The sequence below is a fragment of the Trypanosoma grayi genome (genome assembly GCF_000691245.1).
Source record: "Trypanosoma grayi strain ANR4 Tgr_121_V1, whole genome shotgun sequence".
Lineage (NCBI taxonomy): Eukaryota > Euglenozoa > Kinetoplastea > Trypanosomatida > Trypanosomatidae > Trypanosoma > Trypanosoma grayi.
Window position 1 is genome coordinate 1 of NW_008825740.1, and position 22390 is coordinate 22390.

At 53.0% G+C, this 22390-nt stretch overlaps 9 protein-coding genes across 9 annotated transcripts; all 9 read right to left on the minus strand.

The window, feature by feature from the left end:
* Nucleotides 1–380: 380 nt before the first annotated feature.
* Nucleotides 381–1211, minus strand: DQ04_01211000 (putative ADP-ribosylation factor GTPase activating protein 1; the record flags this gene model as incomplete). Its single annotated transcript, XM_009310381.1, has 1 exon — nt 381–1211. The coding sequence occupies one exon, from the start codon at nt 1209–1211 to the stop codon at nt 381–383; it is 831 nt and encodes a 276-aa protein (XP_009308656.1).
* A 508-nt stretch (nt 1212–1719) lies between these two features.
* Nucleotides 1720–3963, minus strand: DQ04_01211010 (hypothetical protein; the record flags this gene model as incomplete). The annotated part of the gene is made up of 1 exon (XM_009310382.1): nt 1720–3963. The coding sequence occupies one exon, from the start codon at nt 3961–3963 to the stop codon at nt 1720–1722; it is 2244 nt and encodes a 747-aa protein (XP_009308657.1).
* Nucleotides 3964–4376: 413 nt separating this feature from the next.
* DQ04_01211020 (hypothetical protein) lies at nt 4377–6806 on the minus strand (the record flags this gene model as incomplete). The annotated part of the gene is made up of 1 exon (XM_009310383.1): nt 4377–6806. One exon carries the CDS (start codon nt 6804–6806, stop codon nt 4377–4379), a length of 2430 nt encoding a protein of 809 aa, XP_009308658.1.
* Nucleotides 6807–7184: 378 nt separating this feature from the next.
* On the minus strand, nt 7185–8030 carry DQ04_01211030 (proteasome regulatory non-ATPase subunit; the record flags this gene model as incomplete). Its single annotated transcript, XM_009310384.1, has 1 exon — nt 7185–8030. One exon carries the CDS (start codon nt 8028–8030, stop codon nt 7185–7187), a length of 846 nt encoding a protein of 281 aa, XP_009308659.1.
* Nucleotides 8031–8409: 379 nt separating this feature from the next.
* On the minus strand, nt 8410–9552 carry DQ04_01211040 (hypothetical protein; the record flags this gene model as incomplete). Its single annotated transcript, XM_009310385.1, has 1 exon — nt 8410–9552. One exon carries the CDS (start codon nt 9550–9552, stop codon nt 8410–8412), a length of 1143 nt encoding a protein of 380 aa, XP_009308660.1.
* A 736-nt stretch (nt 9553–10288) lies between these two features.
* On the minus strand, nt 10289–11824 carry DQ04_01211050 (LmrCD-specific DARPin; the record flags this gene model as incomplete). Its single annotated transcript, XM_009310386.1, has 1 exon — nt 10289–11824. One exon carries the CDS (start codon nt 11822–11824, stop codon nt 10289–10291), a length of 1536 nt encoding a protein of 511 aa, XP_009308661.1.
* Nucleotides 11825–12168: 344 nt separating this feature from the next.
* Nucleotides 12169–18942, minus strand: DQ04_01211060 (putative ABC transporter; the record flags this gene model as incomplete). The annotated part of the gene is made up of 1 exon (XM_009310387.1): nt 12169–18942. The coding sequence occupies one exon, from the start codon at nt 18940–18942 to the stop codon at nt 12169–12171; it is 6774 nt and encodes a 2257-aa protein (XP_009308662.1).
* Nucleotides 18943–19308: 366 nt separating this feature from the next.
* On the minus strand, nt 19309–20238 carry DQ04_01211070 (hypothetical protein; the record flags this gene model as incomplete). The annotated part of the gene is made up of 1 exon (XM_009310388.1): nt 19309–20238. The coding sequence occupies one exon, from the start codon at nt 20236–20238 to the stop codon at nt 19309–19311; it is 930 nt and encodes a 309-aa protein (XP_009308663.1).
* A 254-nt stretch (nt 20239–20492) lies between these two features.
* Nucleotides 20493–22091, minus strand: DQ04_01211080 (putative phosphatidylinositol-4-phosphate 5-kinase; the record flags this gene model as incomplete). Its single annotated transcript, XM_009310389.1, has 1 exon — nt 20493–22091. The coding sequence occupies one exon, from the start codon at nt 22089–22091 to the stop codon at nt 20493–20495; it is 1599 nt and encodes a 532-aa protein (XP_009308664.1).
* Nucleotides 22092–22390: the final 299 nt, after the last annotated feature.

The window sequence follows — 22390 nt, forward strand, 5'->3', positions numbered from 1 at the left end:
TTTTTTTTTGGGGGGGGGGCTTATCTCGGTACATGACCACATTTTTACACAGATACCACTAGTAGATTAGAACAATGATTGCTAGTCATCCCAGGCCCATTCGCCACTTTCTTTTCGCTTCCATGGGCCCTTATTAGCAGCCAATGGGCTTGCCGACGCACCGTCCTTTTTAGGCTGGGACTGCGGCCAGAAGCTCTGTTGTTGTTGTTGTTGACCGGAGCTAGGCAATGGACTGAAAACCTTCGGTGATGCAGATTCTGCGTGGTGTTCTATATGATCGTATGATCCACGCGTCCCAGTGGGTGATGGCCTACTTCCCTGTGCCGCCATCCTGGCGTTGTGCGTCAGCCCTGTCAGTCCATCATTGTCCCCAATCCCACCTATAGTTGCAATCTTCGATGACAGCTGATTCGCATAGCCCGAGACTGTGAACCAGCCAGAGGCCAACTTTGACTTGACGTCTTCCACGTTCGCATCCTGGACAAGCGTGCGCGCCTGTGAGGTTGCCGTACCCGCGAGCTCCGTTNCAACTTTGACTTGACGTCTTCCACGTTCGCATCCTGGACAAGCGTGCGCGCCTGTGAGGTTGCCGTACCCGCGAGCTCCGTTGTCTTCTTTGACAGTGATGCCCACCCACTGGCAAGTGAGTTGTACCAGTCCCCGACCTCGCCGCCACCGGTGCCACTGTTATTCCATTGCCTTCCATCAGAGCCCATGCCAGTGATGGGGCGGTGCTGCTGTGGGGCCTGCTGCAGGACGGCGCCGCCGTCCGTCGGGCCACTCTGCTTAAGCCGGTCATACCACTCTGGCGGTGTCCAGGTCTGTTCGTTGAACGGCTTGCCAAGCGCCTCGGCCTCCAACATGGCGGCATAGCGGAGGGCACTCAATGACTCGTAGCGGGCACGTATGGGTGTGCTAGGAACGCCGTTGCGCTCAAAGTACTCTCGGGCACGGCGGTTACCACCGAGCTGCATCTGCTTTAACTTCTCCGGACGCCAGTTCATCCACCCATCCATGGTGGAGCTTCGCACAAACGAGAGATGGACGCCGAGACTTCGGTGAACGCCGCTACAATCAAGACAAATAAAAACACCGTGTTGCACATCACACCACTGTGGGTTTGGCGAACCACACTCAAAGCATTTCTTGCATTCCGCGTCGCGTGCCAAGATGAGTGCGAATGCCTTTGTGTCCTCCGCTGTATGAGACATTTCCTTCACCCCGCCTTACTTGTTGGATCTTCTTTTCCTGAAGAGTGGCAACGCACCGCTTAATACATGCAAGTGAGAGTGTCAACATGTAGAGGATAGTAGTAGTGGGGAAGGAGAAGAGGATTTCGGTGGAGAAGGTGAAAATACAAGAGTGTTGTAGAGCAGTGTTGGAGGACGTACTACTGGATAAGTTGATTTNNNNATATATATATATATATACTGACGCATGATGCATGGATATGGACCAGCATTGCAAAATATACACCATCCGTCGTTCCATTAGTGCTGTCATGATGTAACGAGATGCATATATGTGTGTACTTCTACCGTTTACATTAATTACATACGCAAACAGCAAGATGACCAAGTTATAAAAGCGCCTCGACGGGAATTCTACACACACAGACACGCACAGGCACTCTCCTTCAGAGAATGTCTGTTACCTCTCTAACTGACTGTCTATCTATATATATAGAGAGAGAGAGATAGATAGACCTGTGCATGTAGGTTACCTGCTTATTGAGGTTGTCACACTTCTACCTGTACCTTTGGAGCGCATGCTCTGTCGTCTTTCTTGTTTTTCAGAGGGATCGGGATCACGCATCATTTTGGTCAGTTCATTCATCATAGCCTCACGCACCTTCTTATTTCCCTGCAGTGCCGGCTTTGTCTGGTGCCACTCAGACCTCGACAGCAGGAGATGATCTCTGTCATCCTTCTTTCGCCGCCTCTCTGCGTCGGAATTGTCGGAGGCGCGCGATGCAGGCATTTCGCGCTCACCACGACCCTGACGCTTCTTCGGTGGCTCCTTTGTTTCCTTGGCCTCTTTCTGCGGCGTCGTTGCGCCAACCCTGCGCTGGATGTTTGCCTCCTTCATCTCCAAATCGCATATCCTGGCCTCATACACCTGGCGCAGGAAGCCAATCTTAACCGCAAACTCTGGCCGCACGTTGTCGAGCTGTTCCTGCAGTTCCTGCAGCCGACGTTCCTGCTCCGCCACAACAGACGCCGCCTTTTCGCTCTCAATCGACTGCCGCCTTTCCCCTTGACCACTGAACGAGAGAATCGAGTGACTTGCTGTCCGGTCCAAGTTTCGTACGGCTTTGCGTGTGGGGGTATCGACGGCGTTGGAACGCTTGTAGGAGGCATCGCCCGTGGGAAGAAGCGCCTTGTCCACTACCGCATCCGCATCCGAAAAGTCACCAAAGGTTTCATCCACCTCACGCGGTGTGGTGGAGAGTGACAACGTGAGAGTCTTGAGAAAGGCGTTGATTTCATTTTCAAAGTTCAACGTGTTGACCAGATTTTCCATAGATCGCTCCATCAACTTCACTAGGTCAACAATGTTGTACACGGTCTGAAAGGGAACGTTGTAGCTGCCAGTCCCCATACGAGCAGAGACATCCGGCACTGACGCCCCTTGACGCTCCTCGCCACCAATATCGGATTCGCTCACCCGTTTCTGCGAAGGGGGCGCTGGTGCCATTGGCGCTGGTGGGAGTGGCGATGGCACTTGCGAGGCAGAAACAACGGTGGTCTCATCGCCTGAAAGCTCACTTGCCTTTTGGTTTCGGATCGTCGCTAGCGTCTGCCCCACCTGCCACTGCTGTGTGGAGATGCGACCAATGCGGTCAACGAAGGTGACCGCGCCGGATGGAAACGTCACCCCAATTCGCTTCAACAGCTCCTCCACCCCCCGTTTCATTTCGACGACGATGGCCTTAGACTGACGCATTTTTGTGTTTTGAATATCGTATAAACGGATGTGCTGGAGTGAGAGATAGAGAATATTCTTCCGCTCGTGCAAGGCATTCATCAGCTCCTGTGCTGTCTCCGCGACGATGCCCTTGACGGCGGAAAAACGGCCCACGAGCTGCTGGAAATTGTTTTCCACTTGTTTCAGTTTAAAGCGAATACTCGGCTCCTTCGATATCTGCGCATCCACGTTCCGCCCACCACCCGTGCCACCCTGCGCGCAGCTCAAAACAAGTTCTCTCACGTCGTTAATTAGCGTACGTGAGTGGCGAAGCTGATCGCTGAGGGAATCCATCGTTTGGCGAAACGTCGCCTTGGTAAGGTTCATACGGTCTTGGCTGTCTATCTCATTGGTGACCTTCTCGTACCCCTCCTTGCACTGGCGGTGCAGATCCTTGTTGAGCTGCGAGAAGAGCAGCGCCATCTGGTCCTCCAGACCGCTTGTCTGCAGCTGCAGCGCCGCATTCCGCGTCTCTAGGAGATCCACCGCGCGGCTATGGTTGACTGCGACTCTGCCGACATCGTCCAGCATGCGCTGCAGACGGGCGCGCTCCTCGTCTGCTTTGGCAAACTGCTTCTTCAGGTCGAGCAGCTCGCGTCGCAGCACGCGCAGCTCCGTGAAGTGGAAATCCTCGTCCACGTGCTCCTCGGCGAAGACAACCGTGAAGAAGCAGCCAAGGAGGCGTCCCAGCTCCGCGGCGCGACGAAAAAGTTTCGAGGACAACAGCAGCATGTCCGTCACCGGCAGGCTCGACGGGAGCTCGTCCTCGATCTTGAAAAGGATGTCCTTGAACGCCACCACGTCGTACACCGAGCAGGCAACCTCCTTCATCGCATCGCGTATCACGTCGCGCAGCTTGCAGAGGTCGTCAAACTGCTCACTGGCGAGCCCCTTGTAGTGCTCCTCGACGTTGGTGCAGTCGGGGGGGAACGACGCTTCCGTCTGAACCGCCTTGCTCACAAGCACACGCCGCCGAGAAAAGGGTGCTGCCCGCATTGCTGCCTATTCTTGCCCTGAGGCGGGAAAGTGCACAAGAGAGAGGAACAGAGGAAGAAAACAACGACGACAACAAATCAAAGCGTCTGCTCCCAGGCCATAGGTAAGCACCCGCACATAGACACACAGAGAGGCGGAGTCACCACATCCAACAAAAAAAAACACGCAAGAGAGAAAAAGAAGCATCGTAAATGTGCCGTGGCAACCAAAACAAGAGAGGAGTGCAGCGGCCATTTCTTGGCCAATCACACCACAAGCACACATCCACAAATCACAACCACAATAAATGAATAGGAGCACACGGTCCGGGAGGTGTGTGTGGAAAGAAAGCTGGATGAGGAGGCAGCCCTCTCCACCCCCTACCCTCTTCTATTATACATACGAATATAGCGGCATGTCCTACCACCCCATCTTCAGATCAGCCCTTCAAGATCATCAGCCGGATTCCAGAAGAGACCGTGCTCAACAGCAGTGGAGACAGCCTGTCGCCCCTCAGCGTACTCCAGCAGAATACCAAGCGTGGTGGCCGCTGGTGCCACGTGATTGGCCTTCATCTCCTCCAGAACACTGTACATCATTTTATTGCCTACCGATGCAAAGAGACGCAAAAGCGTGTTGTACATCGTAATATCAGCCGGGACGCACTTCATGCGAAGCTCATTAAAAAGTTTTTCCGCGTACTCCACACGCTTCTGCCTGAGGCACATCTCTAGTATGACATTGTAGCATCCAGTATCGACTTCCAGCACGGGATCCGCCTTGAGCGCCAAAAAAAGCCCTTCCAGCTCATCCCACTGCTGCTGGCGCAAGTAGTACTGCAGCAAGGCGCAGAAGCATTGCGTGTCAGCCTTTGGCAGTGCTTCATCCCCCGTCGCATTCCGCAGCAAATGGAAGACATCGATAATACGTGCATCATCAGCCTCCAAATACACCAGCATAAGGTGGTGGTAGTGCTCAACCGAAACAGGGACCTTTCGCTGCTTCATTGACTCCAGCAACTGCGTGGCGGCCTCCGTATCGTGTGTCTGGCAGTAGGAACGGAGCACCCAGCAGTACGTCTCCGTGTCGGGCGTCACCTGGCTGTACGAAAGGTACATGGAAGCGAACACATCCGCCACCTTCTCGTGGTTACCCATGCAGAGTTGGCTGCGCAGCACCCTGTTGAATGTCGCCACGTCCGGCCGCACGTTGAAAACGTTGATGCCAAGTTGCATCTCCTCCACAATATGCATAACCTCCGCGTCGCCCAGCGATGCAAGGACACTGAGGTATGCATTGAAAAGTGTTGTGTCGATCAGCAAACGGTCGCCCTTCGCCTCATCGAGCACTGACCGCGCCCGCACCCTGTCGCCCGTTGCCTCGCACACCTCCTCCATGAGCACTGCGAAATCGTGGTCGAGCCCGAGCCCCTCGCGGCGCATCTCACGGTAGAAGTGATCGCACTTGTCGGCAAGGCCAAGTTCGAGGCAGGCACGCACAATCAGGCGATACGTGTCGCGGTTCGGCCGCGACTGCTGTGCGGCGATGCGGGCAGGCCGATGCGGGTCTTCGACATCCATCGCCTCGTCGAGCGACATGGGCTGCTCTGCGCCGAGGCCGTCGGCGTTCTCCGCTGACGCCGTTGATGCCGGCGCCGCGGTTGTTGTGCTGCTCGACCAGGCCTCTGTGTTACTGGGGGTGTCGCTTTCTAGGAGGAGCATTGTCCTCTTTTTCTTCGCTCTGCGCTTGGCTTGCAGCTCAAGCGCCGACTTTTGCTCCGCGTAGCGCGTTTGCATCGTGCGGTAGACATTAAACACGCGGTGATCGCCGCACTTCAGCAGGGCCGCCATGACTTGATTGAAGGTGAAAGTGTTCGGTTTCAGCTTTATCGACTCCATCTCGGCTAAAAGTGTCAATGTGAGCCCTGCCACAGCGCGCTTACCTTGCCTGCGCTGCTCAAAGGAGCGCCGCACGTGCTCGTGGTTGCCCTGCCCCATGATGTAGTCTAAGCGATGCTCCGCCATAGAGAGCAACGTATTGTACGTGACCACGTCCGGTAGCATACCGCGCTTCTTCATCTCTTCAAAGAGCTGAAATGCGCGGTCGTAGTCACCATGGGCACGGGCGGCCTTGCAGACAGTGTTATACGTCCTAATAGTGGGCTTGATGCCCTCCTCAATCATCTGCTGGAACACCCCCAGCGTCTCCTCGTACGGGGCACTATCCACCAGTACACTCATCAGACAGTTGTACGTGTTGACGTCTGGCGTCACGCCGTTGTTTCGCATCTCCTCCACAAAGTATGTGGCCTGTGCCACGTCCCGTACAGCTGCGCAGAAACCCAATAGCGTGTCGTACGTCGGGGAGTCCGGCGTGATGTGCATGAGTTCCCGCAGTTGCTTGTAGAGGAGGAAGGCGCGGTTGTACTCTCCCTTCCTTTCACACGCGCGGAACAGCAGCTGGTAGGTGGTGAGGTTAGGCCGAACACTGCTGTTGTCTTTAACTGCCTCTTCCTTGATCTCCTCGTACAGTGTGAAGATAACGTCGTCTGGGAAGCACACAACACGCTCCATCAGCAGGTTGTACGTGACGACATTCAGCGGAATGGCCTCTGCGTGCATGCGCTCCAGCACGGCGTTCACAAGCACGCGGCTGTTCTTCTCGCGGCGCTCCTTCAGCAACGTGTTAAAGCTTGCAGTGTACGGTGGGCACGCCAGCACGGCCTCGCGGTCCTCATCGCGCTTCACCGCGTCGCTGTCGGTGCGTGTCTGCACCGGCCCCGGCTTGCGGCGCACCAAACGCGTCTCGGTGCCGTCCGGGCGCCTAATGATCACCTGCGCCGCCACCTTCGTCACCGGCGGCATTCCTGCAGCAGGAGCAACAGACACGGACAGAGAGACAAAGCGCAAGAAAGAGACGGAGAGAGAGAGAGAGAGATAAAAAGGAGAGAGAGAGAGATAAAGAGGCATCAAGACATCGAGGGGAGTGGAGGAACCACGTACACAGCACAGCCTCACGCCCTCGCCCACGGGCGTGGGGAAGCGGGCAAGAGACGACCAAACAGAAAAAAAACACAATTTTTTTTTCTTGTTCCCGGCATATTCAAGTAAACGAGCGACATCGGTGCCTCGCACACACACACACACACACGCACACATATATATATATATATATGCTGTAGTTTAGCCACACGAACGAAACATCAAAGACAAAAAAAAAAGGGACCAGACGTGCGGACACAGCTACACGATGCGCTGCAGCTCTGCCGCGAATTGCAGGTGGTTCTTAAGCATATCCTGGAATGGGACCTCCTTCCTTGCTACATCTTCCTCGCGTGTGAAGAGAAAGCAACTACCGTCAGAACTCAGCTGCCACTTGTATTGCCTTCCAAGCTGCTTCACCTCCTCGACTGATTCAACCATCAGTATCTTTTGCGCCTTGCCAATGGCGATACGGGCGTACGCACGGGGTATGCACTCGGCCACCTCCTGCCGTACTGTGGTTTCTAACATCTCCACAACAGGAATGTACTCGTTTGACGGTGCCTGGTGGCGCGAGTTGAGCAACTTGTTGTAGCTGCCCTCCATCAGGTACCGCTCAAGAAGAACCGCGAAACGGATGCACGGGTTTTTGCCGTGGATGTCGTTCGGTATCTTCTCCAGCTGCGAGTGGAACTGCGCAATACGGCTGCGCACTAACAGACGCACCAGGTTGAGCCCGAGCACCAGCATGTACAGAGGCGACTCCGGCAGCTCGCTGCTGTCAATGTCCGTGTAGTACACATTCAGTTGGTTGAAGTAAAGCTCGAAGTTGTCGAGGTCCTTGAGGTGTGCACTCACAAGAACGGCGTGCTCAAGCACCTCGCGGGTGAGTGTCAACTCCTGCAGCCGCGTCGGGCTCTGAGCCGCCGGATTGAGAAAGGTCGGCAGCAGAATCAGTTTCTTTTTGATGTCCTCCAGTACATCAAGGCACGCGTCGTTGTCCTTCCGCTCATACGCCGTCTTGAGCTTTAGGAAGTCCTCCGCCACCTTGCGCACGGTGGTGCCCACGTCCCTGGGGCTGCTGCTGCTGCTGCTGATCTCCGCCATCCTCGGTTGACCTCTCTCTTCTTCTTCGTTCGTTGTATCTTCTTTCTATCTCTTTTCTGTTCTCTTTTTTTTCAACTACTGCTTTCCACTACACAGGGAGACTTCGGGCACGGAGAGACAGAGAGCAGTACAGAAGAACCCCAATGCACAGTGCACTGCCAAACATCTCAAAAGGGCACCTGCGTCCCTCAGTCCCCACCTTCTTTCTGTCAGACAGACACACGCATGCATGCATGCATCAATGAAACCATCAAAAAAAAATATATATATATATCAATCCATTCAAGGCAGACAGGCCCACGTCAAACATGAGGAGGGGAGCATACGCAACAAGACAAAAAAATTTTGTGAAAAAAGAGAGGGAAGAACGGCCACAGGATTAGTCAAAGAAGAGAGTGGGACCACAGGCAACAACGATGCCGGCCCCTCTGCCCTCCTGCTGCGCGACGGCAGGATCACGTGACCGGGCAGCGCTGATGCTGCGCGAAACGGAGGCGCGGGGGCGCTTTGTTGGAATGTAACTGGACAGCTGCAGTTGATACTGGTGTTGCTGCTGCTGCTGCTGCCCTTGTTGCAGCTCGCTCTGCAGGCAAACGCCACCTTCGTTCCGATGCAGTGGCCCAAAGGAAGCCGAATCACATGCGGAAGAAGCATTTGGGAGAGCCACTGCCGTTGAAGTATCACCGACATTGGGGAGTTTCATACTCTCTCTGTGCACGCACCGCTCATGCTTCGGCCGCCGGCGCAGATAACACGGCTCGTCGTCAACAACCCCTGTAATACCCGTGGAGCCCAAATTATTTTGATTCTCCATACCTGCGCATGTTTCCGGTGAGGTTTCCATGATGCACGCCTTGTCATCCTTGTAAGTGTTTCCTCTCGCGCTGCTAGAGCGTTGTGAGTGTGTTACGGTCAGCGGGGACTCTGGCAGTGGCGTGGGCCGAGGCTTTCTGCTTCTCTTCATTTCATTCTCTTTCTTAGATGCAGGTTTTTCGACCGCCATGGAAACAACGCACGGACTCCGACTTGCGAATCGAACTCGGCGAGGCGGTCGACGAATTGTCCTCTCGTCTGACTCCAGCAGCAGTCGTCTTGTCTCTGCGAGGCCACCGGAGTCAGTCGAGGCGGCACTGCTGCTGGAAATAGGGGAGACGCCATCGATATCGGCGGAGGACGAGCGATCCAACTTTTGTTGCTTCTGCTGTCGCTCACGGGCGCCGAAAACAGGGGGCTGGAGGCGCCGTTGCTCTCCTGTGAGGCATGGAGACGGCGAAGCTTCCACCGTCCTGCCAGACGCCGTCACTCCAGGTGCGCGTGCGATTCGTAGCTGCAGCACAGAAGAGGCGGGCACCACATCTGGCTTTGTTGTAGTAGGGAGGCAGGAGGAAGAGTTCTTGACTGGTGCCAGCTGCTTCAGCAGCAACTCCAACTCCGCTTCTTTCTGGCGTACGCGCTCCTGCAGCTCCCGCTCATAGGTCTCGAGGTCAGCGATGAGGGACCTGAGGTGGTCAATTTTCTTCATGCAGTTCACACAACACCGCTACGGGTATACGAGGATGGAAGAGGGGAAAAGCCCACAGAAAATGCACTTCAGCTGGACAACCGGCACACACAAACACCAGGCACAGGCAGGGCAGACATTTCCTGCGAACGGCGCGCATCACCCCCACGGCACAGACTACATGCTGCCTGCGTCCCAAGGCACCCGTCAGCACAAATCATTGCAACACCACGTTTTTCGCAGAGGCTTTTGAATTAGAGGGCAATACGGCCAAAAAGCTGCGTTACGGCGAAACGAAATGCCCCTTCTTTGCTTGCACGCATCCAACACCACGGCGCGAGAACAAGAGTGAGACCGACTACACTCCATGCAGCAGCGCAAGTGTTGCCAGTTTGGCTGGAGAGAGTAATATTCTTGCCCTCACCTTTTTTCGATCCCCTACTCGAGAGAAGGGTAGCAAGACATGACAAAAAAGAGCGAAGGAGGATAAATAAGAGGATGCGACACGCCACATTATTTACCGCGGCACCAGGCGCAAGATGTATATATCTATATATAGATACAAACAATCGAAATAATGATGCAAAGCTCTCACCCTCTGTGTTTCAGCTTGTACACCTGCTTGGGATTCGCAGTAATTCGCAGTAGGGGTAGGGGGGAGAACGGTGGTCAAAATGGAATAAAAATTACAAGAAAAGAGGAATGGTAACAGCAAGTAGAGGATAAATGGAGAAAAAGGATATGCCATAGAGAAGCATCACTTTATTTCCGGAAAACGTTCCTTACGCTTTAAGTACTCTAAAGCAGATCCCCGAAGAAACTTATCATACTTCTTTGACTCTTCCGCGGAGAGTTCCCACTTCAAAGAAGGCTGTGGTTTCGTATTGCTCTTCATATCGTCTCGAGCGGGAGCCTTCCACGCACCAGTATTTCTCTCTCTCACGGAGCTCTTAAGATTGAGAGGGGGGAGATTTTCGCTTCCTATTTCTCTGTCTTTATTACTGCTGTCACATTTAACGTACATCGGGGCCATGTGGCTAGCGTACATCAATGTTGATAACAAGTTGCTCTCCTTCGGGGGTTCATCATGCGAATCATGCAACTCAGACTGCCAAACCACATGAGCTGGCTCCGGCTCCTGTTTCTCCGGTATCAGGATCTCCGCCGCAGTGCGGCCAGGGACCCGATCCACAATGGAGCACGCACGCAGTGGGGGTAGCGGAGCAGAGTTTGAGTATGATGAAGCCAACGCTTGATTGTTGTGCATGAACAGCGACGATCGGTGCGATACCATTTTCAGCTGCTGGAAAGTCTCCTTCTGCTCAACAGTACCTAATGGAACACGTATAGGGGAAAAGTTTGTGTCTGTGTTACACGTTGAGGAGCCCAGTGTGGTGTAGGTGCGGTCAAAAAGGTCCATGTAGTCAATCACTGCTTTGCAGTGCGCCACTTGGGTGACTTCAACCCACACCTCCGCGCCCACCGGATCCCCCGCGAGGCGCACCAGCAACTGGCGTGTACCCTCCGGCGAGTGCTTCTCGCCAAGCACAACCGCCACATCCCTCGGCACATTGCGTACCAGCCTAACTGATGCAGCTTTAATCATACTTTGGAGGCGCAGCACCCATTCCAGATATGAGTTGGTCACGGTATTGCGCTCCACCTCCTCGGTGGCGCACAGCAGTTCAACTTCCATAGCACACATCCTAGAAGCCCATCCGTCAGGGCAGTCTATGCTTACCGCACGCACCGGTGTGTGGTGAGCAACGTTCGAATAATGCACATGATGGCCTTCCAAGACTGAGCCACGTGACACAGAGAGAGAAGTCCTTGGCACAGAAGGGGTAGAAGATCCTAAGGCCGCCCTTTTTGTGAACGCAACATCCCACTGCTGGTGCGGGGTGTCTGTCGTGGCAATGAGGGCCTTTTCCAACTGCCTGTATGCAATAGAGACGCGCGACCACCCCATATGCCGTAGAACGTCAAACATAGTTTGCTTGTCATGGTTCCTTATTGTGGCATCTGCGCCGTGCCGCAAGAGCTGTTCAATGATGGCTGCGTGGCCATCCGTGGCGGCGCAGTGCAACGGTGTCGCTCCATTATTGTTTTTCATGTCAATATCTGCCCCCGCGAAAAGAAGATGCGTCACCGCACCGAGATTTCCCAGGGTGGAGGCCCAATGCAACGCCGTATTGCCCCCTGAGTCCTTCATATCAATATCATCACATGAATCCAACCACCCCAGAAAACTATGCTTATTACCGCTCTTCATAATATCCACCACTTTTTGCATCTCCACATCTTCCTTACTACAAGGGGGAAAGGTTCCTGTTTTCCACACAACGTCTTTTTTTTTCGCAGAGCCTGATGCCTGCATTATTGCAGAAGTCTTGAAGACCAAAACACACAAACACACAACGCCAAATACACAAAACGCCACCTGATAAAATAAGGAGAGAAAGGGAGAGAGAGCGCAGATAAAAGAACAATAACAAGTTCTCACTGTAGAAAAGGTGCATGTGCGTACACATATATATATATATATATATATATGTATATCATTCATGTTCTTTTGGTGTCTCGACACGTGTCAGAGCAGTCATGTCAATTTCTTCTTTTCTTCCAACGTCCACACGTTTACAGAACCACACGGTAATCCTTCGGTGGTATGTAAACATTGCGGTCAAACAAGTTTGGTACAGCACTCGTGAAGGCAATACTTTGGCTCAATGCAGCTCTGACTGTGTGCTCAATCGTCGTCTCGGAAACAGTGATGGAGCATCGGCAATGTCTCCTGCTGCCGCCCACATCTCCCTCAACGGCGTCAGACACTGTCCAACCTTCATCCCTTCCCTTAATAAGTGTCGCCAGAACGGTGTAAATAGAAATCACCTCTGATCCCACTTTCATGTCATCCTGATTTGCCCCGAGAGGGATATGGAAGACATAGTGAAAAGGCCGGGACTCGATGAGCGTACTACCACGCCAATGGGCAGCGAAGAAGTTGCACAACGCCTCCTGCTCCGCAGCGTTGTAAGGTCGGCCACTTATCCAAACCTCGTGTGGGCGAGAAACATCAATAGAAACAGAGAGTCCTTTTCTATATTTGCCTCTCCACGCCACCGGAGTGCCAATGTACCGCATATTACCCTCGTCAAGCAGCAGCACGCGGTCACCGACCATCTCCACATCGTCAGGGTGTCGTGTCGACAGCACGGTACTGGTGCCTTGTGGCACAGAACGGAGTGCAGCCCACACCTGACGCCTTGCCACTGGATCGAGCGAACTGGTCACATCGTCGAGGATCAATACAGATGGATAGCCAACAAGAGCCGCTGCGAGAGTTACGCGTCGGTGCAAAGAAGACGAAAGCACCCACATCCCCACATGCATGTAAGGTTCAATACCCAGTGTACGCATCAGAAAGCGAAGGTGATGCTTTCGACCCGTACCGCGACGTAGCAAGCGGAGGTCCGCCATGATATTAAGGAAGAGGTACGGTGTTATGGTGCTGTGCTGCAGGACCAAGGTTTCTGAAGCGTACCCTACAAAGCTTTGCGCCTTCAGCTTGGACATATTCCGCCTTGTGGAGGACACACCATTCACAAAGACACTACCGTGTGAGGGGAGAATCTCTCCCGCGACACACCGCAAAAGAGTAGTCTTGCCACTGCCATTGACGCCAACCACAATGAGAGTTTCACCCTCCACATTCATCGTCACATTCTGCAAGGCGTAAACGTTATGTTGGCGTTTCCACAACGCCTCAACCCGCAATCCATCCGCAGTATATTCTTTATTTCGTTCTTCCCCCACAGATGCATCTTCATTCGTAAGAAGACAGGAGGGGTCCTCCCAGCGATACAACAAATCACCGTCCTCTATTGGCGCGTAATTGCCACACAGCCGGTGCAGCCGCACGACAATCTTCACATTCAGCTTTTCAAAGAAGCGCCAAACCTTATCTCGTATGAGAGTACGTGCATTCACTTCCGCCACGGTTTCGTACGCCACCAGTGTGACAAAGAGAAGGGGTAGGAGAGCTAACGGCTGCAGATAAACCGCCACATCGATGCCAGAAAACGGAATGGAGGCCATGGAGTACGTCATGAAGGCCTCGCCCAGGTTGAAGAGAGGGAAAAACCGCATCCATATTGAATTAACTTCATTTTTCTCTCTAGCCTGCACTGCCATCGGGTTGTCAGGGAGGAAGCGTACTGCTGACGAAACTATCTGGAAGGCGAATCCCGTACAAATGCCAACAGCCGTTGCAACTGCTTGGGCAGCGGTGTGGTCGTCAAAGCATTTGCTGATAAGGTAAGAGAGCGATATGGTGCCACAACCGAAAATAATCAAGATACCCAACAGCGCAAAGAAATCACCCACAGTGACATCACGCGATATGCTGCTGAAACTGAATATAACCACACCAACGAAAGCCAGAGTAAAAAAACTAAGGAAGTCGTACGTGAAATTAGCTAACCAGAATGCTAACGGCCGAAGTGAGGAACTGTAAAAAACTTGCAAAAGCCCACTACGCCGTTGTTGAACGAGGTCTGCCACCATTCGAGTACCATAAAACGCAAATGGCAGTAAGAGCAACAGCGTACTCATTACCTCAGCAGATGTCGTCGGCGGCGCAAGACCCCCTTCCGATGTGTCGCCTGCTTCCTTTAACGTACCAATGAAGGCGCTAATGGCCCCCTCCGTATCATTGCGTGCCATCCAAAGTCGCATCATCCCCAACATTTGCAAATACGCGGGTACACTCAGTGGGAACGAGGTGTTACAGAGCACCACATCGGTTTGCCATGGGAATACTGCAGGGGGCACAATGTCCTTTGGTGCCTTCACCACCGCCCCTTGCATCGCAAAGGCACCAAAGAGAAACTTATCCTTGGGTACGGAGGTATTCCTCAAGAAGCTATCCAAGCCCGCACTGTTACTCTGCATCGAGGCCACTTCCTCTTTATCAACCGTGGAGAAAGAGGAAACTGTCCCAGACATATGTTTCCCTTGAAGCTGCTCCGAAAGAAATCGGTAGGGCGACGCCGCCCCGCCAAAGTCACTGTAATAGGTGCTGCTCGGGATGGAGGACAGCTGCCACCCGAACACAGAGGTTTCACTGAACTTTGCCGTGCCAAAATCTCTCCCCAAGGTTGCTGTCGCGTATAAAATCATCACAAGTGGCAGAAGTGTAACCAACATACAGTGAAAAGGAGTAAGCAGGGCTTCAAACAAGCGGTGGTTCAACACTGCCCTGCACGTGCCGAGAAACATCAACCACTGACGTGATTCACGCTCCTCGCTTATATCCAAAGGAACACCACCATCCTCCTGCTCATCCAAGTTGTTGTGCGTGGACGGTGATGGTGGTGGTGGCATCATGACGTAGTTGTCACCGGCCACATTTCTCGTAGTTTCCTCTTCGTCAGTCCTCACTGGCTGGTGACGACCCAACTCACGTGTAAGACGAACATAACCCTCGCTGAAGCGAGAATCCGACACGCTGATGTTTGTAACAAGCGCCGAGTCCTTCGCTCGTTGGAGCTCTCGGAGAAGCGTTGGCAAAGCAGACTCCTCCACATTTTCTGTCAACCGAAAGGAGATTTCATGCCCCACGTTGTTTACCAGTATTGCATCTGGGACTGCAGACATTACGAGATCCAATACAGTCGTCGCGTGTGTGTTCACAGCGCAGCACACAGTCACCACCCATCCACCACTCAGTTTCCACCTGATATACTCAGGTGTACCAGCAATACTCACCCTACCACCAAAGAGAACGGTCACGTGGTCCGCAAAGGCATCCACTTCGTCCACATCACTGGTCGAAACAACAATGCAACGTCCCCTTGTGTTCTGGGAGAGTAGATGCCATATCTCAGAGCGTGAGGAAAGGTCGGTATGGGCGGTGGGTTCATTAAAGAAGAGTGTGCGCGATCCACCGGCCAAGGCCATGGCGATTGCAAGCTTGCGCGCCACCCCAGCTGACAAGCGCCCAGGCCGTTCATGACGCACTGATTCCAGCTGAAGGGCAGTGAGAAGCACGTTCTCTTCGTCCTTTAATTCGGTTAGACTGGAAAGACGTCCCTTGAGTAGTTGAATGAGGCGAATATTCTCTCTTACAGTCATTTTGTCCCAAAACACATTTCGCTCAAGACAGACACCAATTTCCCCGCGGCCATCCATGCGGATACTTCTCCCGTCCACTCGCACATCGCCTTGAGGGGGTTCGGACCAACCCATCAGCACATTCAACAGAAGGCTCCACCCCGAGGCGTCTCCACCAACAACACAGTTAAGCCTGTTTTGGTAGAAATCGGCCGAAGGCACCTGCAGACTCTGACACTGACCCAATGCAGTGTAGGACAGGTCACGAACTGTTATGCCTGGATGCCAATTGCTTGGCACCGGCAGAACACCTTCGTTGTAGGACCGCGATTGGTATCCTTGGGCGGTTGAAGACATAAGTGAAGGTGGAATTTCACCAGGCACGGACGGGAGGTCCTCACGAAGAATCCCTCCCAATAAGAAACCTGTTTCACCAGTGTGTTGCCGTCGTGTTGCTTCAGTGTCTTTACTACTAACACCGCCAATGTTAAACTCCAGATTTGAGGCCTCTTGATTTAACTGTATGTCTCCCTCCTGTCTTGGAGGCGCTACTGTGTGGTTGGTAGTCATTTCCTCCCCCTCGTAAAATTTCGTCATCTGGCGATTTCCACTTCGAAGTAATCGGTCTACCGATGTCACCAACGATGTTGTGAAGCGCCGAAATACTCGCTCAAGTGCCGAGTTGGGGAGAAAGAGGTATTCCAACACAATAGCAATCAACCCATAAAGGAGAAAGAGACCAAAAAGTATCCACAAGGCCTTCTGGGAGGAGTGTGGCCACATAACCTCTAAATAGCCAGCCTGAGCCGCCCTGGTGTACTCGTTGATGGCCTTGGCAAGTACAGTAGGGGGAAGGAGCGTCGATACACCACTGAGCTGAGTCAGTTGTTCTCCAACAAGAGCGGGAGTTACGAACAGGAAGAGAACAAACGGCGTCACAATTATGGCCACTCGTTCCCAAGGGACCAGAATCCCGACCACTGCAGCCAAGGCACTAAGGCTGAGGTAGTACATGTAGAGCAAACTGTAGACTGCCGAACTCGGTATGTCGACGCAAAACATCATTACGAACGTCACCATCAGAGATGTAATAGTAGAGGTGATAAAGGACACCAAAAACTTACTCAGTAGCATTGCTATCGGATTGGCCCCGATAAGAATGAGGTATCTGTGCTGCCACGCATCACGCTCCTTCGCAAAGGAATGTACAGCCACTGCAAATGGAAAGTAATACGCAATGGAGACCATCAAACCCACAAATGGGCTGCCTGTTAAAAAGAACATCCGTTGGGTGTACCCATCTGTAGGAAACGCCTGCATGACAATGCTATCCACCAACGTTTTGTGAATATCATGTACCTCACGGCAGTAATAAGTGGCTGCTGGGACAGTTTCTCGCAAAGCCTTGTTACTGTACAAAAACGGCAATACATTCTTAACGAAACTTGTGGTTTTACAACTTGTACTGAGAAACCGTTGATTGACGTAAAGACACGCGTATGGGATAATTCCCTTCCCACCAATCCACTTTATGGGACAAATAGAGAGGAACTCATCTGAACAGTGCCTCACGGTATCTGATAGTGTACGACAATCGTCAGAAACGTCCCCTGCTGCAGTCTCTTTTTCTCTCGGGAGATTGAAGTTTGTATAAAACGCATCCCTAGGCATATTGCTCGAGCGAAATTGCTTAGGCAAATCAACAGTGCACCCCATCATCGTCTTGGTTTTTTCAACTTGGCGTAGAAATTCCTTCGCGCCGCAGGAGGCGGTGCGAGATTCTGCACAGTCCGGGAGCGCCGAGGGCACCTGGGTGAGGAGTTCATACGCATTGTTGGATCCGCACTCATTATCGTTGGGAACACATTCCTGGATAAACTCCAATGCATATTGACACATGCCAGACACAACCGTCTCATTCTCCGCCCTTGTCAAGCATTCTAAGATGGACTTTGTGTCGTTGGAGGCGCCACAGTACGCCCCCACCTCATACAAGCATGGGGCATAGATTGCGCTCACTGCTGTAAACGGCTCTGCCGTGGTGGTTACGATTGGATCCTGCGTGGTTGCATTCTCGACAATGTCACGCTGCTCTGAACTCTCCGGCTCTTCAAACAATCCTCTCGTCGCGTTGTGTGGCGTTTCCACAGCATCACAGACAAAATCCATGAGAGGCGTCAGCGAAAGATTCATGCGCCGTCGTGGGAGTCCCGCTAGAGAGATAAAATAAGCGTTCAACTCATACTGTAGTGTCAAGAAGCCGTTGTAAACGTACATAGCGTACTCCTTGCCCAGGCCTTGTGGGAACGTTTCAATCGTTGTCCATGTGGGTAGCATCGCCTGATTGACAAGAATGACGTAGCGGAAGTCGGGCGGCTGCAGAGTAACGCGATCCACACGCACAATTGCCCACACCAACTCTTCCCGTTGCCCCTGCAGCTGTTGTTGTTGCATGTAGTCTGCCAAAAGTGGTGACGCCTTTTCCACACTATCAAAGACGCAACCGTCCTCATTTCTTGCGAGAATGCTTGACTTGCATAGCACCATGGAATTGAACGACTTGGTCGTCGCATTAAGGTACTCGACAATCTTCTCCGCGGCGCGGGCAAGATCGTCACCGCCGCCCCCACCCACGGCGAACGCCAACTTCCCAAAGCGGAGAATGAAGCGGATGAGTGCATCGCTGCGCATCGCGCGCTTCATCCCCCGTTCCCCAATCGCCACCTGCGCAGCCGCAAGCATCGCGGCGTACCCATCCAGCGTAGGCACCTTGAAGGGCGCGGCAGCGTAACGGTTGGTCAGGAGCGTGCGCACCACATCATCCTCTGACCACGAATCTGACCACGCGTCGTTGGAACGGCTAGTGGAAGTATGAAAGGATGTAACGTTGCGCATACTTGCCACTGAGAGGGCATAATCGAAGAAAAACGAGGTCATGTTCAGCTCCTCAAAGACATCGCGCCACTTTCCCACCGACTCAAAGTTACTCCTCCACGTAGGCGCAATGGCGCTTTCATTCGGAATGCCCGCAGAAAATGTTGCTGTCGGAAGACTGGTGTATTGAAAAGGCTCGACCCAAACAACCGGGCTCAAGTTCACAGCGTACAGCAGCATAGCCACCACCAGTGCAGGTGCCAAGAGCTCTGCTACAGCTCTGCGAGGATGCCGCACGCGATCAAGGTACTCTTTCCAGATGAAGGTGGCAGTCTGGCAGAGAAAGAGCCATACACGCTGGTTGCAGTTGTACCCAGTCGCATCCGTAGGGCGAGACTCGTACAGAGAATCCCCCTGCGCCATTGTCCGGCCAGTGCCGTCCAGCATCATGTATGTGGTGGAAGAACGCAGTCACCCACAGACACAGCGCCAATCTCCTCCGCCTTACACCTTCTGGAGTATCTCTCTCTCTTTCTCTCCCCACACCCACACGCACGTACAGCTTTCTAATCGCAAAACCCACTCAAAGGAGCAGAAAAACAAGCAAACAATATCAACAGCAACTAAAAGAGCGCTGTAACGTAAGGCACACAAGTACTCACCTTTTTTTTCTTGTCAGTAAGATGAGGCAAGGTGGGACAATCCAAAAGGAGAAAAAAGTCCAAATAGACCCACACGCTCTTTTTCTCTCTCACGAAGGAGAAGGATCGTTGGGGGAAAGAGAGTTGCTCACACAGTCATAGCAAAGAGCGTCACCATCATTACACAGGAAGGGTAAACCCACCGCATCAGAAGCGGCATGCTGCCCGTGTGGGCGTAGAGACCGGCGTAACTCACCGCAAGAAGAACAGGCCAGCACGTCTGCAGAAGATCTCCCATGCCGCTCTGTTTGTTTTGACAGCGCTGGGCGCTTCTCTCCTCCACCGCCATTTCCCTCCACCGCTCCTCCGCCGACTCCGCCTCTGGGCTGGTGAGACATGCATCATCTGGCTCCCCCATGTCCCACCACAATTCCTCGTCACTTCCCGAAGATATGACCTCTTCGCTGGTGGTATCATCCTCAGTACCATCTGATTCGTCGTTGCATACTTGCAACAGGAAGCATGAGAAAGCATTGCAAACCGACAACACAATGCACATCGTCGTCACAAACGCTGCAAGCGCTACATATTGGCACTGCCTCCATTCTTCGTTTCTCATAGAGCCTGCCCATTTTCCAGTTGTGGTATCCGATGCCACTACACCAAGCGGTAACTCTCCATCCGCGCAGCTGCCATCGTCACTTCTGTCAGACTCCCCGCAGAAGATGGCGGGGCGGAGGACACCCACCCACCTCCCAAATACGCCATCGGAAAGCGGCAACATGTGCAGTCGTCCAAGCACCTGGGACGGGAGGAGAACGTAGGCAAATAGTCGGTGCACCACATAGAATAGCAGCCACGAGACCATACAGAGGTGAAGTTGTCGGACCCACCACTGCATCGACTGTCCCGTTTCCTTTATTACAGCAGGCAATGATTCTGCGACGCGCACAGCAGACCGTGCCACACCGAATATGGCAAACGACACCGCCAAGAGAAGGGTCCAAACGAATAAGTACTCAAAGCTTGGAGGTGGCCCAGCGTCAGTGAAGAAGACAGGAATTTCTATCGGCTTCATAGATCCCCCCCCCACACCTTGAACTCAGTGCCTTGAAGCCCCAATGCAGAAAGCCGGAAAAAAAAGAGATAATGAAGAAGGGCGCCCCCCCCCACAAGAACAAAAAAAAGAAAATAAGAATTAAAAAAATCATCTTCAGTATCTGCGCACAGAAACGAACAACGAGGGTGACAACAAAACAAAAACTATCAGACAGCTCACATCGATAACGATAAGTAGTGATCTCTTTTTTTTTTTGTGTGTGTATGCTGTTCTCACATCTCCAAGACGGTCTTGCACAAGCTGCACAGGCAAGGTGTCTGGCTGAACTGCCCAAGGAGGGCTTCTTGCGTTCGCAGACAAGCAACGTTGGGGAAACAGAAGCGAAGCAGCTCGTCAAGCCTGATTTGACCTGCACGGCTCACGTAAAAATTCTCAATCTCAACAAGAAGAGGTATGCTGATGCGTATGCGATTGCCAAGAACCCACATAACAGTACCTTTCAGAAAACCTCGCCGCATGTCAGCCTCGACGGCATTCTCGATGGGCAGACCAACAGGAAGTTGCCTTGGAGTCGAGAGAGTGGGGGAAATCAGCTGTACAGCTGTCGTACTCTTTGGAACGCTATGATGTGCTGCAAGTAGGCGCTCCCGATATCTGGCCTCTGCTTGAACAAACTCGTCAATCAAAAGATAGGCACCACGACTATCGCTTTCATGTGTATAACGGTTGAAGTCTACTCGTATCGCGTCAATAATGTCTGTACCAATCTCTTCTATTTCATACTGCTCCAGAGTGACGCGCAGTATATTTGGGTACCACACCTCCAGCACATCAAGGAAGTGTGGGGGGTCGTGCAGCTGGCATGCCGCTGCGTAGTTTGCCGCCGTGAACTTCTCCCCGCCGATGCGGTGCTGGTTCACCTCAAGTTCCCGCAGGTGCAGTGGTGGCCGCTGATCCCCGTCTTTGCTCAACGGGGAAGTATCGCCAACGACATGGTAGTACCCAATGCCGTCAGCATCCTCTACGCCATTCAGGCATCCCCTAAGCCGCAGCAATTCAGTGGGGGAGATAAACTCTTGCATGAAACGTGCAATGTCATGTCCCGACATGTTGGGATACCATCCAGCAAAGATGTCGAGTAACTGAACGCTATCTTTACCGTCTGCCTCCAACTTCTGTAACATATCCATATTACTCTCTGGCCATACCGCATGCAATTCATTTAGTGGAAGAAAGCCGCACCCCACCACATCCAATGATTCAAAGCCAAGCTTTAGCTGCATAAAATGATCGTAAGTAAGGTCAAGTGCCTCATCCTTCACCGCCCATTTTGTGATGTCAGTGGCAGTCAAATATCCTTTTGTCCTATATGGAATGAATGACACGGGCTTACTTGTATGAAGTGCCTTTGAAATCAACTTTGGGGTACTGATTAATTTGTCATCACGCCACTCAGTTTCGTACTGAATCACTCGCCCATTAACAGCCTGTGTCGTCACACCACGTCCATGGCGCTTTCCATGATTAAATATACAAGCAAATGTATCTCCATTGGCGTAGAATATGACTCCCTTTCCGTGTCGTCGGCCATTATGCCAATCACCCTCGTAACGGTATGCGTTCAGCTTTGGATTATACAGCATGGCGCCCATTCCCTCCGGGACTCCGTTCTCGTAGCGCGCGTCGATCGCCACTCGGCATGCGAACACCTCGTAACCCTCCCCGTGAGGCACATCGTCACGCCACTCCCCCGAGTATTGGTACCCCTTGGGGCTGGAGAGGCAGCCAATACCCTCGCGCCTGTTGTTGTGCCACTTGCCTTCGTACAACGTGCCGCTGGGGTAGAAGATTGTGCCGCTTCCCTGCCGCATCGCACCACGGGGGTCCGTCAGGTCATCCGTCTCCCTCAGGCGCCGCAGCTGCCCCTCGTACACGTACTCGCGGAAGCCGTGTTCGTAGGGCGTGTGGTTGAAGAGTTTTGCCTCCTGTGGCGAAAACGGGTGCTTCTCGCCGCGGGCGAGGCGGGAGGCTTTCCCCTTGTCGTTGAACGGTGTGTCTGTCTGGGCGATCCACACCAGCTGGCCGTCTTGCAGGTTATCCCGCCTGAAAGGGTGCTGTCGGCTGCAGGAGAGGCGGTCAGCGGCGGATGTCTCCAACTCTATCTGCCGCC